At 39.9% G+C, this 16,521-nt stretch overlaps 1 protein-coding gene across 2 annotated transcripts in view; it reads left to right on the top strand.

Moving 5' to 3' along the window:
- The window catches only part of LOC140264654 (protein Hook homolog 3), an 83,767-nt gene that overhangs the window by 34,167 nt on the left and 33,079 nt on the right, over positions 1-16,521 (top strand). For both annotated transcript variants that reach the window (XM_072360563.1, XM_072360564.1), the window contains exons 7-11: positions 3,272-3,334; positions 4,324-4,407; positions 6,109-6,272; positions 8,358-8,498; positions 11,521-11,722. In XM_072360563.1, coding sequence (XP_072216664.1) covers positions 3,272-3,334; positions 4,324-4,407; positions 6,109-6,272; positions 8,358-8,498; positions 11,521-11,722 — 654 coding nt within the window. The remainder of the gene's footprint in view (positions 1-3,271; positions 3,335-4,323; positions 4,408-6,108; positions 6,273-8,357; positions 8,499-11,520; positions 11,723-16,521) is intronic.

Here is a 16,521-nt window from a genome sequence, read left to right as displayed (position 1 = left end):
CATACAGGTTTACTGCATGGAAGGCCACTCAGGGAAGCAGGAATCTTGGTAGTAACTTTTCCTCTTGAGTATGAATGGGAGAAGCTGCATTCCACATTGAACTCTGTGTTGTTATAGTCTTACTTCTTATTGGCTGTTCGTGAACTCATATATGTGTATGTATATGCGTGTGTGTATGTATAGTATTGTAGACAGTGTTTCTTAAATGCTGTCAAAAGAATCCTTTTGCAAAATCATCTTCTGGTCAGTGCTGCCAGGAGCAGGCAACTAGTTTGCTTGAATTTTGCAATATTTTACTTCTGCTTTCCTTCCCCCCCCCCCCGGTTTAAACTATGAGGTAACATTTTGCTGGATTTTCTCATATCATCTTTTATTAAACATAGCTTTCAGCATCACTTTATCCTGCACTGCCTTAAAATAGAAAGTACTCTTTCATCCTCCCTCCTTCTCTGAAAAATCTCCTGGATGCTAACTTAATGTGATAGAATGGCTCAATCTGAAGCAGCCAATAATTTTACCGTAAGTGATTTTAATGCTGTCTTCCAAAAAAAGAAGCTGATTAGAATGTAAGCTATTAAGAACCAAGTGAGGAGGGTCTTTACCAGGGGATGGTGCTTTACCAAAAAGGTTAGAAAGCATCGGTGAAAAGAGGAGTTCAGGACTAAGGAGTCTTTTCAGGGTGCTTCTGCAGCCTTTGGCTTTGGAGGAGTGTTACTTCATTGTATTTATGGAGTTTTTCTATTTCTTGGACTTACAACAGCTTAGAATCTAAATGACTTGGACTAGGCAGTGTGTAGGAGAAGCCAATGTGAAGTGCCTAGGAGAGCAGCTATATATGTATAGCTGAAAAGTTGATATGCCATCTAATCCAAACATTTCAAAGTACATGACAAGCAGTTACTCTTTCTTCTAAATTAGGTATCTAAAAAGACTTCTTTATGCTTTACTAATGTATTATGTAATTCATCTTTATCTATAAATGCCTTTTGATACTTCAGTGGTTTTCATATATGATCTTAGTCGTGAAAACAGTTTTGAAAAAAAAAAATATATCTGCCATTGTTTGTTTTCTTAAGCAAGAAAAACCAACCTACTGGGCTTAAATGGAAAAAATAGCACTTTATTATTTAATAGCATTTATACTGGGGGGGGAGGGTGTTGGAAAGAAAGAAAGAACTGTTAATTGCCATGCCAAGGACTTAAGTAGACTGTTCACCATAAAGCACTCCAGATTGATCAGGGATTGAAGCAGATGATCCCAGAGGCCCACACCAACCTCAGACATACTGTGAATTTTATTTTTTTCTTTTGTCTTTTCTGCTAAGATCTCTCAAATATAGCAAGGCATAGGATAAATGGTAAAACCCACTGAAGAGTAGAGGCATTATGTTTATTGGCTACAACTTGCTTCCTTGACAGTAATCTACAGGAAGCAGAAACATCAGGGTATCCACTAGTAAGTTGTACAGGCTATTGAATTGCTCCTGTTTTGTCTTGGGAGGGGCTCGTTACGCTGAAATTCTGAGGAGGAAGTTGTACTAGGGACAGAAATTACGTGTTGAATGTCAGGGGCATGCTACTGTCCCTTATAGGTGGTGTGCAGATTGGGAGCTATCAGCTGGAAAGAATGTAAAGGCTTAAGGGATAGTACTGATGTTGCCTGGGACATACATCTGTGAACAGTGGTGTTGGATCTGAACAAGATGAAGAGCATGTGGATAGTCTTGAGATTCCTATTAGTCATCTAAGAAAGCACTTGAACAGTAGCTAGAGTGATTATGTAATGAAATTGTATATAACATCTCTAAGAACAGAGCCTCTGTATGTGATACTGAAAAAGGTGTGTCTTTATTTTTCAAGAGAGCTCTGAGGCTCGGGACTTCCTGATTTCTGTTCTAGAGAATCTGAGTTTTGAGGAGAGCTTCATTTCAGGGTAAATTGTCATTGTATACACGTTGACAAAATGGAAAGAATTAAGCAACTAGCAACAAACTTTGTCATGGTTGTCTGACAAATTTAAACATATAGTGTGCAGCTAAGTCCCAAGTAGGGAGATGGAGAAAAGGAGAGAAATATTAGTGTATAAATATTTGAGTAGCATAAATGTCAAACAGAGATTTGCTCTTGTGCATGGTGGTGCAAACAGAAAGGATGGAGAGAAAACACAAGCTCTGTGCTGCATACTGAAGAAACTTTGCCAATGGTAACTAATGCAAAAACTCTGGTTTTTGGCAGGAGTAAAGAAATAAAGAAAGCCCTGCCTCTGGCAAGAACAGCCAGCTGGACAGCAGGCCCTGAGAAGATGGCGGGAAAGGACTGTTGTCCTGATTTTTGTTGGATTCAGCTTATTTCATTTGTGACTTCTTGAATTGTGCTTAGAAGCAGTAAAACACAGTATGTGCTTACAATCACAGAAAATCTGTTTCTTCGGTGCTTCCTTGTTAGTAACAGTGCACATCGTACAGGGCTGATTACAGTTTCAGTGACAATAAAAAAGGCGGTATGTTTGCTGCACCTGTGTGGAAGATGGTCCTTGGGCTACAGTTTATGTTACATTTGAATTAACTTCTAACTACTTGTAGAGTCAATGTGGCTGGGGCTAGGAAAGAAATCTTCCTTTATTATGAACCACCATTTATGATGGTGGTTGGTTTTTTTTTCTTTCACTAAAGCATATCACTTAACTTAAAAGACTTCCTCCCACCTCCCAGTAGTCATCATAAAAGGAATTTTATTGCTTGTTCTCAAGAATATTATTTTTAGAATTTATTTGTTTATATTGCAAATATACCATAGTCCATAACAGGAATAGTCCATATCCAAGTCCATAACAGGAAGTTTCACTGTTCTGCATGATTAGTTGATTTAGACTTAACTCTAACTTTAGTTAACTAACCAGATAAATTCATGTGAACTTCTAAATGATCAAAAATTGAAAACCACTGGCAGAGAACAGTGTAGGGCAGGTCTACCGTCATTCCAGTGCCACTTCAGTAAAATGTTCTGCAGAGCATACCACTGGTTGCATTGTAGATAAAAATGTGCTTTAATAGAAGAAAAAGGACATGATGTAATATTTATTTTATATATCTTTAAATTCTACTGAGGATTTCAGTAGTTATTTCTGAATGTCATATATAAAAATGAAGTAGAAAGCTTCATTGTTGTCAGAATGAAGCTCACAGAGGTTAAAATCATCTTGGTATTTCAGTAAAGCTTGGCTTTTAATATAAATATTTGCTTTTTCTAATCCACTCTAATCTAATTGCAGTTGATGAGTAAAGAGTCTCCTGTCTCTGCTGGAAATGATGCTTACCTTGACCTTGATCGGCAGGTATCTAAGACTGGATTTTTCTTCTCTTTCAATCATAGCACATCAGCACCCGGTCATTTTGCATTATTAAGAAGCTTGTCTTTTTAATCTAATCATGAAAGGCCTTCATGGGAAATTAACATAAGGAGTAGAAAATTAAGCTTCAGTATTTTGAATTATCTTGTCTTATAAATCGAATGTTCTTATTTTGCATGCTTAACCGAGAAAATTTCAGTTCTGGGACAAATAAACTTGAAAAAGTAAAATATGACATTCATGTTTGGAGGAAAAAAAAACCAAACAAACCCAAACAAACAAACAAAAAAACAACCATAGAAAGCTCATCTAAGTTGCATCATTTGTAGTAATAGATATCACTATTTCCATGTAAATCAGGTTAGCTGTCTTTCATCTTAACGGTGTTCATGTAACAAATGTAGAAGATAATACAACTTTGAACATGTAATCTTTAAAGAGGAATATGTGAATATTTTGCACTGATTGTAAGATTCAGTGCCTTTTTTTTTTTTTTTTTTCGGAAGAAATCTGGATTCTCCATCCTCATGCTATTTGTATTCTTATTAAGTGAGCTTCCAAGTGACTAAAGAGATTTTACCCTAGTTGTCCACTGCCCGTATTCCACCTTTCAATCCTTTGTGTATTTAAAAAGTAGATTTAAAAACTGAAATTATCCACTCTTTGTATCCATAAAGAAAAGTGGTACTGACAGTATTTTCATGTACAGAGTTGAAAAGTTCCTCAGGGTTTTCAGATGCTGTTCCTACAGTAAATGCGATAATTGTAATGCTCTCTTAAGTAAGTTTACTTCTGTCACACAAGCAGTGTTTGCATCTACCTCTTTGTTCCTTTGTAAGTGCAAGATTGCGTTAACTTCATAAAATGCAACAGGTTATCTTACGTTAAAATAATTTTATAGTCATGTAGCTCAGAACTTTTCTACGCGCTTTACAGAGAGCTGTGAAACTAAAAATGTTTGTTGCTTATGGTAGCTGAGGAAAACTACAGAAGAACTGAATGAAGCCCTGTCAGCAAAAGAAGAAATTGCCCAAAGATGTCATGAGTTAGATATGCAGGTGAGTTTTCTGTACTGTGCCTATTTAATAATAGCTGGGATAGAAATAGGTTCATTTTTAAGCTTCTAAAGACAAGTAGTTCTGTAACATAATATTTGAAAGGGGAAATAAAATTACATGATAGTTTTTTTCACTGTGATTATTTTGCTTTAGTTGTGTGAACAGAGTGAAGTTTTTGTTGTTGTTGTTGTTCAGATAGAAAGAAATTGAGCTATGTGGATCAACACCTGAGACAGAGCTCCTAGATGTAGTGCAGCTGTTGCACTGGGTTCATGAAAGGCAGACTCTCGCTGACCAACCTCCTTCTGTGACTGGGTCACCCACCTGGTGTATGAAAGGCTGTGAAGGTAGTCTAGTCTAGCTAGACTTCAGCAAAGCCTTTGACTCTGTCTCATAGTATTCTCCTGGAGAAGCTGGCAGCTTATGACTTGGACAGGCACAGCCTTGGCTGGCTAAAGATCTGGCTGAAGGGCTGGGCCCAGAGAGTGGTGGTGGATGGAGTTAAATCCAGCTAATAAGGTGGAGGCCAGCCTCTTCTCCCATGCAACTAGTGGTAGAACAAGAGGGAATGGCATCAGGTTGCACCAGGTGAGGTTCATATTGGATATTAGGAAACATTTCTCAGGAAGAGTGGTGAGACATTGGAACAGGCTGCCCAGTGACGTGGTAAGGTCATCTTCCTTGGAGGTGTTAAAGGACAGATGTAGTACTTAGGGATGTGATTTCACGGGCAATATTGGTGGTAGGTGTACAGTTGGGCTAGGTGATGTTAGGGATCTTTTCCGAACATTGATTCTGTGATTTGCATTTTAAGTCATGGATAGAATTTACACTGTGTATGGGCTAAATTTGAACCTTACTGTAAATTGTGCCTGGAAGATGTGAAAAAGGTTAAGTGGGAGCCCAGGAAGGAACAGTCCATGAAACCTTTGGAGTATAATTCAGCCTTTTGCTATGCTGTTCAGTAACTGTTAGAATTACTGAAGTTGTATTTCTTGAATTGTGTTCTGTGGTTGATGCTGGTGTATTTAATAATGCAAGCTCCTCAACATGCTGATTTTACACTGTTTAATGATGCATGAGCTCATGCTTCAGCTTCTGTTTACAGTTCTTTTGGTTCTCTCTGTACCACAGGTTTTTTTGTTAGTTTGTTTTGTTTTTTGTTTTTGTTTGTTTGTTTTTCTCTTATGGAGCTGTTGTAAACTATGACATTTTCAAGATTGTCTTCCTGTTTCAGATCTGCTTGCAGTTAGTTGCTGGTCAGAAAAATTCTTGTGAGGATACAGGCATTCGTTGGATATCCATTATGGAACTGATAAATGTTTCCTTTGGAAGTCAGTTTTGAAAGTCTTGCTCTGAAGTGCTGGCTTTACTTGTTTGTAAAGTGTGCAGGCTTGGATATACTGAAATCATGTTCTGTGGTAGCTAAGAGGGTTTTCTTTAAATGCTTCAGGGAACTGCAGTTAAGAATTACATTTTCTGAGTGGCAGATACTGCTGTTAATGCTGGCATATGCTAGCTACATTGCATAGCAATTGCATATCTATTAATGTTACAGTATGATCTTATGAAATGTGATTTTTGAAACCTGCGCGTTTATATTTGTAGATTGTGTTATTACTTCATTATGCATGGGAGAAAAAAAATATATCTGTAGAATTGGATTGTTTCATTATTTTGTTTGTGTAACTATTAAAACAGGTTGCAGCCCTTCAGGAGGAGAAGAGCAGCTTGCTTGCTGAGAACCAGATTTTGATGGAACGTTTCAATCAGTCTGACTCTATTGAAGATCCCAACAGCCCTGCTGGTCGTAGGCACTTGCAACTGCAGACGCAACTAGAACAACTCCAAGAGGAAACATTCAGGTAGGGAAATCACCTGTAACTTGTTTGTAGCTGACAACAGACATGACTATATGCCTCTGTTTTCACTGGCTGAATTATTGGAGTTGGTGGTACTATGGTAGTTATGAAGTTTTTGAAGTACTTTTTAAGATTTACCTTTTCACAAGTTCTAGTATCCAAAGTTGTGTACTAATGCTATAATACTGTCTGCATGTCCCCCTCTAACCTCTTAGGTTTTACAGTATTTGGGTGCAATCATTTCATTGATATTTCAGAATCAGTAGGGATGAAAGATAGCATGCTTTCCTTTGTATAAATCATTCTGATTCTCTTATGTTGGCGTACAAATTCCTAGGTGAATATTTACTATGGGTGGTAGGAGTATGTTCTTCTCTTGGGTCTGGAAACAAAATATTTTATGTCTGAAAGATGGAGATTTTGAGCTATTGAGCTCTATTCTTCTTTTGCATTTCCCCAATGGGTGAAAATATAGTTTCTCCTTAATTATCCTTCCTGAGTCTTTTAACTGTTGCTTTCAGGCTCTCTCAGCCCATAATGCTGAGGAAAGCCAGTCTACTTCACTGTTGTCTTTTCATACTTGCTGCTGTACTTTCCCTCTCCTTTGTGACTGAAATTGTAATATTTCTCTCCCTTGTTTCCCCTTTTCCTGCCCTCTTTTCCTATTGTGATTTTCAAATAATTTTGTCAATTGTCAAGTAACTTTTTTTGTCTATTTTGTCTTTTTCTACTTGTCCTGCTGAGCCACTTTTCAGAGTGTTCAGGTGCATTATCTTCCTCCAGTTTCCTGAAAAATATTTAATGTTTCTCTGTTGTAGCAGCTGCTACCTTTTCTTGTTTCTGCATGTCTACCCTGTGAAGGAATAGTATTGTGATATCTCTTTAGTGTAAACCCTTTAACTCTGCTTATTCATATCTGTTCTCTGAGGTGATATGTACCTGAGCCTTCTGACTATTTCCTATTCATATTAAACAGATTTCCTCCCCTTGTTCATTGTCTGCATTGCCAGTTACTCTAGTTTCAGGTTTTGGAGGGCTTTGTAAATCCTTTTTACCTGAAGCCTGTCTTCCAGTTCTTCACATCCTGAGCTCTTTCTCCAGCTCTACCCAACCAAACAGGAAGTATGTACAACTTAACTGATAAAGAATGTGGTCTGGTGTTGTTATTCCAGTCTTACTACTGTATCCTTTTGACAGTTTGGGGCTACCAAAATTAAAGCCTTTGCTGTGTTTGGCATAAGGGTGGCCTACTGATCATATTTATCCTCTATTATCCTCTATTCTTGCTGTTTCCTACTGAACTCCTTTAACTAACAGGGCACTTTTTTTTTTTTTTTTTCTTGCTTGTACTTCTTCTTTTGGATCGTCTTCATTTTAATTTTGGATCAGAACTAGGATAGTATTTTATGGTACAACTTATTTGTTCTACTCTTTCAAATGCTTTTACAGAATTTCTCATAGTTATACCCCTTGTTCACTGCCAGTTTAGTGCAGCTTTGCCTACATATTTTGTAGATGAAACTTTTATTCTGTTTTATGTGCTGGTCAAAGCACAGGTTAGTAAATGACTTGATTCTTCAAAGGTTTTAAGAACAAGTAAGGCTGTGAGAATAAATAAAAAACACTTCAGTGAGAGCTCTACAGCATATAGTACATCTGGCAGCCAGGTCAATGCCGTTAAAAGTACATGGAACTGGAACAGCCAAATAAATTCCTAGGATAAAGTTATCATATTCAAACTCTGTACAGCTCAAGATGAAAAAAGGTGGAAATTTCTGTTTGAAAATCAATTTTTGAAAAAGTACAGTTACAAAAAAAGTCAGATTGTCTTTCCATTAGAAGATCACAACCTTGTCATGTTCCAAATAGAAAAACAGAGATCAGATTAAAATCATCAGAACACAAGCTGCTAGGATTTTTTTCCAATAAGCCCAGCATTTCGGTGTGTACGTGATGTTGCATGTTAGATGCTGTTTTCCTTTCCAGTGCAAGTCTTCTTGGAGAAGAAGTATCATTAGAATGATGGTGAAGAATGATAACTGTGGGTCAAGCTAAGGAATTATTTTCCATTTTCCATTATCTCTACAGATTAGAAGCTGCCAAAGATGACTATAGAATACGCTGTGAAGAACTGGAGAAGGAGATTGCTGAATTGAGACAACAGACAGAAGAGCTTACTACGTTGGCAGAGGAGGCTCAGTCTCTGAAGGATGAAATAGATGTATTGAGGTACACAGACCACCTCAGTTTTGCTTCAGCAAATACACTATGTACCGATTAGGCACATAATAATATTAGGAAATATAACAGTGCTACACTGTCTTATGGCCGTAACAAGTCACATAGTGATCTCTGAGTGAAGACTGTCCTTCATGTACTGTCCCTTTCATGATATGGGAGTCCATTGTTGTCAAGAAGATAGGCCTTTTGTGGTATTGTGTTGTTTGCACTTTGGGTGGTGCACTTTGGGTTCATCATCCAAATTGGAGAGATGTGGATTTGACAGTTGGACTACCAGGTGCATTAGGAATTGGTTGAATGGCAGCAGACAAAGGGTGGTGGTGATCATTGGTTCTGTGTTCAGGTGGAGACTGGTCACAAGCAGTGTCCCTCAGTCTGGGACTGTCTTGGGACTGTTGCTCTTAAACATATTAATCAGTGACACTGAAGATGGAATTGAGTGCACACTCAGCAGGTTTGCTGATGACACCAAGCTGAGTGGTGCAGTTGACACAGTGGAGAGGATGCCATTTAGGAGGACGTTAGCAGACTTGAAAGGTGGGCCCGGGTGAATCTAATGAGGTTAATCACAGCAAAGTGCAAGGTTTTGCTCTTGGGCTAGAGGAATCCCAGGCATTACAGACTGGGAGGAGCAATCCTTGGGAATAGCTCTGCGGAGAGGGATGTGGGGGGTCGTGGTGGATGAAAAACTGAACGTGAGTAAGCATTGTGCTCTTCCAGCAAGGAAAGCAAATGGTATCCTGGGCTCCATCAGAAAAGCAGGCCAGGAGGGACAGGGAGGTGATTGTCCCTCTCTGCTCTGCCCTTGCGAGGCCTCATCTGGAGTACCGCATCCAGGTCTGGGGCAGATGGGGAGCTGCTGGAGAGAGTCCAGGGGAGGACCACTAAGATGATCAGAGGGATGAAACACCTTCCCTACAAAGACAAGCTGAAGGAGCTGGACTTGTTCAACCGGGAGAAGAGAAGGCTGCAGTGTGACCTAATAGCAGTCTTCCAGTACCTAAAGGGAGCCTATAAGCAGGAGGGGAGTCAACTCTTTGAAAGGTAGATAATAGCAGGACAAGTTGAAATGGCTTTAAGTTGAGGGAGAGAAGATTTTAGGTAGGATATCAGAGGGAAGTTCTTTGCCATGAGAGTGGTGAGGTGCTGGAACAGGCTGCTCAGAGAGGTTGTGTATGCCCCACCCCTGGAGATGTTCAAGGCCAGGTTGGATGGGGCCTTGGGTAGCCTGGTCTAGCACTAGGTGTGGAGGTTGATGGCCCTGCAAGTAGCAGGGGAGTTAGATTCATGATCCTTGAGGTCCCTTCCAACCCAAGCTGCTGTATGATATAAACATGTGACAGCTGTTTTTGCCACTGGATTTTAGCTCCCGTAGTTGTGATGACTGACTGCCGGGTGTTTATAAAGTGGAGCACTCCTGTTTGCTGTGAAATGTAATCCTTTAGCAATGACTTCTTGCTGCCATCGGTTATTCAGGTTGTCTGCCACTCGTGAATCTTTCTTTCTACCAAGGCTAACATGACTTATTATAATACTGACTTTTCTAATTCTCTGGATTTATTTCAGCAGCATCTGTCTTTATGTTCTCTGTCGTTAATGTCAGTTATGAGCCCACGGTACCGCACAATTCCATACATTTTCTGTGTGGGAAGGTTCAAAAATAGTCTTGTTTCAGATAGAGTCTCTCCTTATTTACGAATTATGAAGATTTGACTTGCCCCAGCATTTCATAAGCTGATCACCAACGTGGAATTCTCCAGATTTCTTAGGCAACTGAGTATGTAAATTAATTCAAAATGAAGCTGGGATAGTGTTAGGGAGCAGAAAAGTAAGGGCTGCCGCTGTCTTCCTGGCAGTGCATCAGGTTGTTCTAATTTCATTATGGGTTTACTACCTGAATTTTGTTATCCTGAGAGACAGGGGTTCGTTGCATGCTGGTGAACTGCTGGAGGTGTTGGACTTCAGATGTGCCATAATTTCTGCCCTGACTTTATACCTAGCAGCAGTAATTTTGGACTTATTCTAAAATTCTTTATTGCAAATCTAAGTTTTTAACAACTGCTGCCACTGATGCTCAACTTCAGAAGTGAATTGGGGTCATTATGTATAAGCTTTTACTCCATGCTTGCAGCTGTTTATTTCTTTGATTTTGTGCTGTACTGCTTTTCTTTCTCAGCTTCCAACAGATTCTAACTTGTTCATCTCTAAGCGTGTGTATCATACCCTTCACACAACTTCCAAGTAACAACCATAATCTTGTCTCTCTGTTCACTGTGTTGTTTACTTTTCTTTCTGTTAAGCCTGATCAAACTGCTGTATGATCAGTAGAGTTTTTCCCGACTGATTCAGTGAAGATGATCATACCCTACTGTTTATGAACTTTTGCCTTCAATCTTTCCAGTACATACTCCACACTTAAACTCTTTGTTAATAGTCCAAGTAATGATGGTCTTATTGCTCCCCAATGTTACTTCACCTTGTGAGTCACACAAAGCGCCTTCATTCCTGAAATTATGTTGGTCAGCCCAGAAGGAGGGTATTTGTTAAAAAAAATATTAAATTTTGCTTCAGTTGGTGTTCTGAAGTGTCCTTCCTCTGTGTTCAGGAATACCAGGATTCCTGTATTGGTCTGTACCAGAGGATGGACTGAGACTCCATTGTTTCTACTGACTCAGCTATTAGTGCAGCTTGCACATTTGGCCTCAGTGTGGGAAGCAGCTGGCCACAACGAATGAACTTTATGTGTACTATGACCTCCAAGATGGTACAGACTTGTGTTCAAATAATACTTTTAGAAAGACCTTCCATGAGCAGCTATTTGAATTAACAGATGGTGAAAGGAAATTAAGTTTAGAAATGAAAATATCTGCTGAGGGTATGATCATGTTCTTGTGTTACTTGTGGTGCCATGGGATGTCTTGTACTTGACTTATAAACATGAAGGAAGCTTCAGGGCATTTGATTTTCTCAGATTTCAGAGTACAAAATTGATACAGATTTTTCCTTCCAGGCATTCTTCTGATAAAGTAGCCAAGTTAGAAAGCCAAGTGGAGTCTTATAAGAAAAAATTAGAAGACCTGGGTGATTTGCGTCGGCAAGTGAAACTCTTAGAAGAAAAGAATACGGTGTACATGCAAAATACTGTCAGCCTGGAAGAAGAGCTAAGGAAAGCCAATGCAGCACGCAGTCAGCTGGAGACATATAAGAGACAGGTGAGAAAGTCATAGTCAACACAACATTCCTCTGCATTTTTAAACACTTCCTTGTTATAACGCAGCTAATAGCACAAAGTAAAATACAAATGATGGACATCTCCTTACTTGTTTTTTAGGTACTGCCTTTCTTATCTGTTCCCATAATTCTTATATCTGTTTGAGTTTCACTGACAAATATGTTTGTCAGCATGCTTACTTTACAAAAACCAGTGGGTGTGAGAATTATTTTTCTCAAACTCAGTAGTAAGGCTTGGGTTACAGCCTCTTATTTAAGACAAAATATATACTTGGAAATTTACAGCAATGATGGATGTACCACAGCTAAGGTAAGTTACTTCCTTAGTTAAGTATTTTTGTTTCCTACTTTGTCTGATACGTATGAATATCTAGTTATGCACAAGTCTAAAGAGAGAAGGATGCATACTGTCCTTGTTGTTCATATGCACTCAGAAGAGTACAGAATTTTTGATAAGCACAGTCTTTGGGGTGAAGCACACCTGTTTTGTTGTGTTGTTTTTTTTTTTTGCTTAACAAGGCTTCACATGATCCTGTTTCTGTAAAGCAGAAAGGTGTTCTAATCTCTCTGCTCCTACACTGATAATGGCATAATTCTTAGATTCTTGTTTCAGGGCCAGACAGAGGTATGTTTGTTAGAGGAGTAGTGCCTGATATGTATTTCTGCCTGATCTGATACTCCAGGTGATCATGTTACCATCCTTACATGTACGTGCCAGCTTACAGTAGAATAAGAACACAAAAACAACCATGATCTACAAGCCCTGGTACAACGTGTGCTCCAGAGTCTTGAAAACTTTTTTCCTGCATGCAGTCATCTTTACTGTTAAGTTAGCAAGTTTAGCCCCTTTAGGCTAATTGTAGATACAGTTCAAATGATTCCATGAGAGGAAAAGAACTTGGATCAGAAAAATATTGATATAACAATCAAAGTGAAAAGGGAATACAGAAAGCAGTAACCTTTCACACAGAAGTGGTGTCACGTTTACTAGCAATAAATGTTCCTTGCCTTTAACAGCTGAGTACACAAGTATCTCATGGACTAGAGTGCTTGAAGGTTAAGGGAGCTTGTGAGAGCTGGGCAACATTTAAACAGCACTTGTTCCAAGCTCGAGATCAGTGCATCCCTAAGAGTAGGAAACAGGGGAAGGGAGGCAGGAGACCTACATGAATGAGGAAGGAGCTTGTGGATAAGATCAAAGGAAAGAAATCAGCTTTATGAAATGTGGAAAAAAGACCTGCCCTCTTGTGAGGACTATAGGAGTGTTGTCAGGACTTGCAGGGAAGTGATGAGGAATGCTAAAGCTCACCAGGAGCTGAAGCTGGTGAAGGAGATAAAGGATAATAGGAAGGATTTTTTTTTTTATGTTAATGGTAAGAGGAAGACTAGGGATAACGTGGGTCTCCTGCTGAACAAGGGAGAGGTGTCCTGGTAACAGTGGATGCTGAGAAAGTGGAGATGCTGTACACCTTCTTTGCTTTGGTTGTTACTTCAAAGACTCTCCCTCAGGACTCCTGGACCCTGCAGAGAAGAGACAGAGTCTGGGAAATTGAAGTGTTCCCTCCTGTTGAGGACGGAGTGGTCCGGGAGCATATTGGTGGGATCAGTGTTGAAAAATCCGTGTGTCCTGATGGATTGCATCCACATGTCCTGAGGAAGCTGTCAGACGTGATTGCCAAAATGCTCTCTGTCATCTTTGACAGGTGCTGGAGAACAGGAGAAGTGCCTGAAGACTGTGTCCAGTTTACTGTGTCCAGTTTTGGGCACCTCAGCACAAGAAAGATATGGAGGTACTGGAGCAGGTCCAGTGAAGGGCTTGGAGAATCAGCCCTATGAGGAGAGGCTAAGGAAGCTGGGGCTGTTTAGCCTGAGGAAGAGGAGACTGAGGGGAGACCTTATTGCCGTCTTCCAGTACCTGAAAGGTTCTTACAGTGAGAGTGGGGCAGGTCTCTTCTCACTAGTGACAAGTGACAGGACGAGGGGAAATGGCCTCAAGTTGCGCCAGGGCAAGTTTAGGTTGGATATTAGGAAGAACTTCTTTACAGAAAGGGTGGTTAGGTACTGGAATGGGCTCCCCAGGGAGGTGGTTGAATCGCCATCCCTGGATGTGTTTAAGAGCCGTTTGGATGTGGTACTCAGGGATATGATTTAGCAGAGGTTGGTTTTTTGTTTTTTGTTTTTTTTTTTTTTTTTTTAGAGATGGGGTACTGGTTAGGCTGCGGTTGGACTTGATGATCTTCAAGGTCTTTTCCAACCTGGATAATTCTATGATTCTATGATTCTAAGACTGGAGGATTCCAAATGTCACTCCAGTCTTCAAAAAGGTCAAGAGGGAGGATGTGGGAAGCCAGTCAGTCTCACCTTTGTTTCTGGAAAAGGTATTGGAACGCTTTGTTCTGGATGCCATCTCCAAGCAATTGGAAGAGAAGGCAGCTATTGGGAGTAGTCAGCATGGATTCATCAAGGAGAAATGGTGCTTGGCCTACTTTGTAGCCTTCTATGGTGATGTCAGTGGCTGGGTAGATTGGGGGGGGGAGAGCAGTGGGTGTCATCTATCTTGATTTCAGCAAGGCTTTTGATGCTGTCTCCCATGACATCCTGGTACTGGAGCTTAGAAAATGTGGAGTAGATGAGTGGTAGGTGAGGTGGGTTGATAACTGGCTGACCAGCCAAGCTCAGAGTTTGGTGATCAGTGGTGCTGAGTCCAGTTGGAGACCTGTGACTAGCAGTGTTTCCTGGTGGTCGATGCTGGAGCTGAGCTTATGCAGTATCTTTATCAATTGGATAGTGTCCACCCTCAGCAAAGCAAAGGATACAAAGCAGGGAAGAGCAGCCTACAGGCCAGAAAACTGTATTGCCATTTAGCAGGAGCTGGACAGGTTGGAGAGCTGGGCAGTGAGAAACCAGATGAGATTTAACAAAAGCGAGTGTAGAGTTTTGTACCTGGGAAGGAATAATGTTTATAAGTATCCCTTTGTCTCCCTTACTTAACGATATGGCCAACCTCTTTTCAGTGGTCTGTGGGGAAATGGCCATAAACTGGAGTACAGGAAGTTACGCAGCAATATGCATATGAACTTCACAGTGAGGCTGATGGTGCATTGGAACAGGCTGCCCAGGAAGGCTGCAGAGTCTCCTTCCCTGGAGTAATTCAAGACCTTCCTGGACGCCTACCTGTGCAGCCTCTTCTGTATTGGACCTGCCTTGGCAAGGGGGGTTGGACTCAGTGGTCTCTGGAGGTCCCTTCCAGCCCCTACAGTTCTGTGATTCTGTGGTAATTGTGTAACCTTTGTGTGTGCATCTGACTGTACTTTACTGAGGTAAGGATTTTGGAAGGGGAAGCCCTTTCATTTGTTCTGCAAAAAGTACTGTTCCTTTTCTGTGCTCTATGGGTGAGACTTCCCATTTGAGGTGCTGATAATTTGTACAGAACTGGTCCACTGTCTGAGACTAGCATTAACATCAAGTGCCTCATGTGAGAGGTGGTAGTTCCTTTCATCTAATTACAGTGTTTCAAAATGATCTCAGAGTGCCTATACCTTACATGTCCTGTTGGGTTTTATTTTATTTTTTGGAAGCTGGCTATGAATTGTGAACTGTCGTTTTATTATTTTCTGTGAATCTTAAATTTTGCTGTAAAAATTAAGCCAGATGTAAAGATTCAGATACCATTGTTTACTACAGTAGTGGAATGTGTCTTCTCTGGTGTGTGGAGGAATTCAGCTCCCCTTAAGATGTTGTCAGCAGTGGAGTTACTGGAGGCATTTCCCTGTCTTAGAAACTCTGTGCCGTGCAGGTGAAAATTCAAACTGTTGCAGTAATCTGCAAGGAAATATAATTTTATGTACTAGTTTCATCAAGATGATGCTGGTGGTGGCACATTGTGCCTGGAGACATTGCACTTACTTAGGAGGCTTTGCTCTGAAAGGAGCTTTTTTTCTGAAAGCAAGTGTAATCATTTTCTAAGAAACATTTTATTGCAACGCGAAGAGTTAAACTGTGCAGATTCTATGACTATTTTTGTAATTTTAATTCAGCCCCTTTGTGCATGTGTGTTCTGATACATTTTTAACAGTATGTCCTGCTTTTCTTTGCAAGGTTACTGCTTTACTCATTCCACATGTCAGATAATGCTCAGTAAATGTGATGGCAGTTCATTCATTATTATTGTTGTTATTATTTTAATCTTCTGCATTACCATGTAGCTGTGTATCTTTCTGAACACTCCCAAATCCCGATTTTGGGTAGTTCATTTCCTGCTGTGGTTTTCTGTATAGCATTATCATAGCTTGAGTGACTACAGACTTTAATGCATGTATTCCAGTTGAGGTAGGAATATGCTTATTTTACAGATGAAGATGCTTATATTTACAGATGAAGGCCTCCATTCTTTTTGTATTCCGTGTGATAGAAGTCACATCTGAAAAATTATTTTCAAATCTGGCATTGTGAATTTTTTTTTTCCTCTGATCTCAGAAATGACAGACGTTGTTTTTTATTTCTTTATTTAAAAAGAAGGAAAGAAGGAAAGAAGGAAAGAAGAAAGAGGGAAAGAAGGAAAGAAGGAAAGAAGGAAAAAGAGAGAAAGAAAGAAAGAAAGAGAGAAAGAAAGAGAGAAAGAGAGAAAGAGAGAAAGAAAGAAAGAGAGAAAGAAAGAAAGAGAGAAAGAGAGAAAGAGAGAAAGAGAGAAAGAAAGAAAGAAAGAGAGAAAGAGAGAAAGAGAGAAAGAGAGAAAGAAAGAAAGAAAGAGAGAAAGAGAGAAAGAGAGAAAGAGAGAAAG

Source organism: Excalfactoria chinensis, chromosome Z (genome assembly GCF_039878825.1).
Source record: "Excalfactoria chinensis isolate bCotChi1 chromosome Z, bCotChi1.hap2, whole genome shotgun sequence".
NCBI lineage: Eukaryota > Metazoa > Chordata > Aves > Galliformes > Phasianidae > Excalfactoria > Excalfactoria chinensis.
Note: the sequence above shows the minus strand (reverse complement) of the source record. Positions and strands in the feature narration are given on the sequence as shown.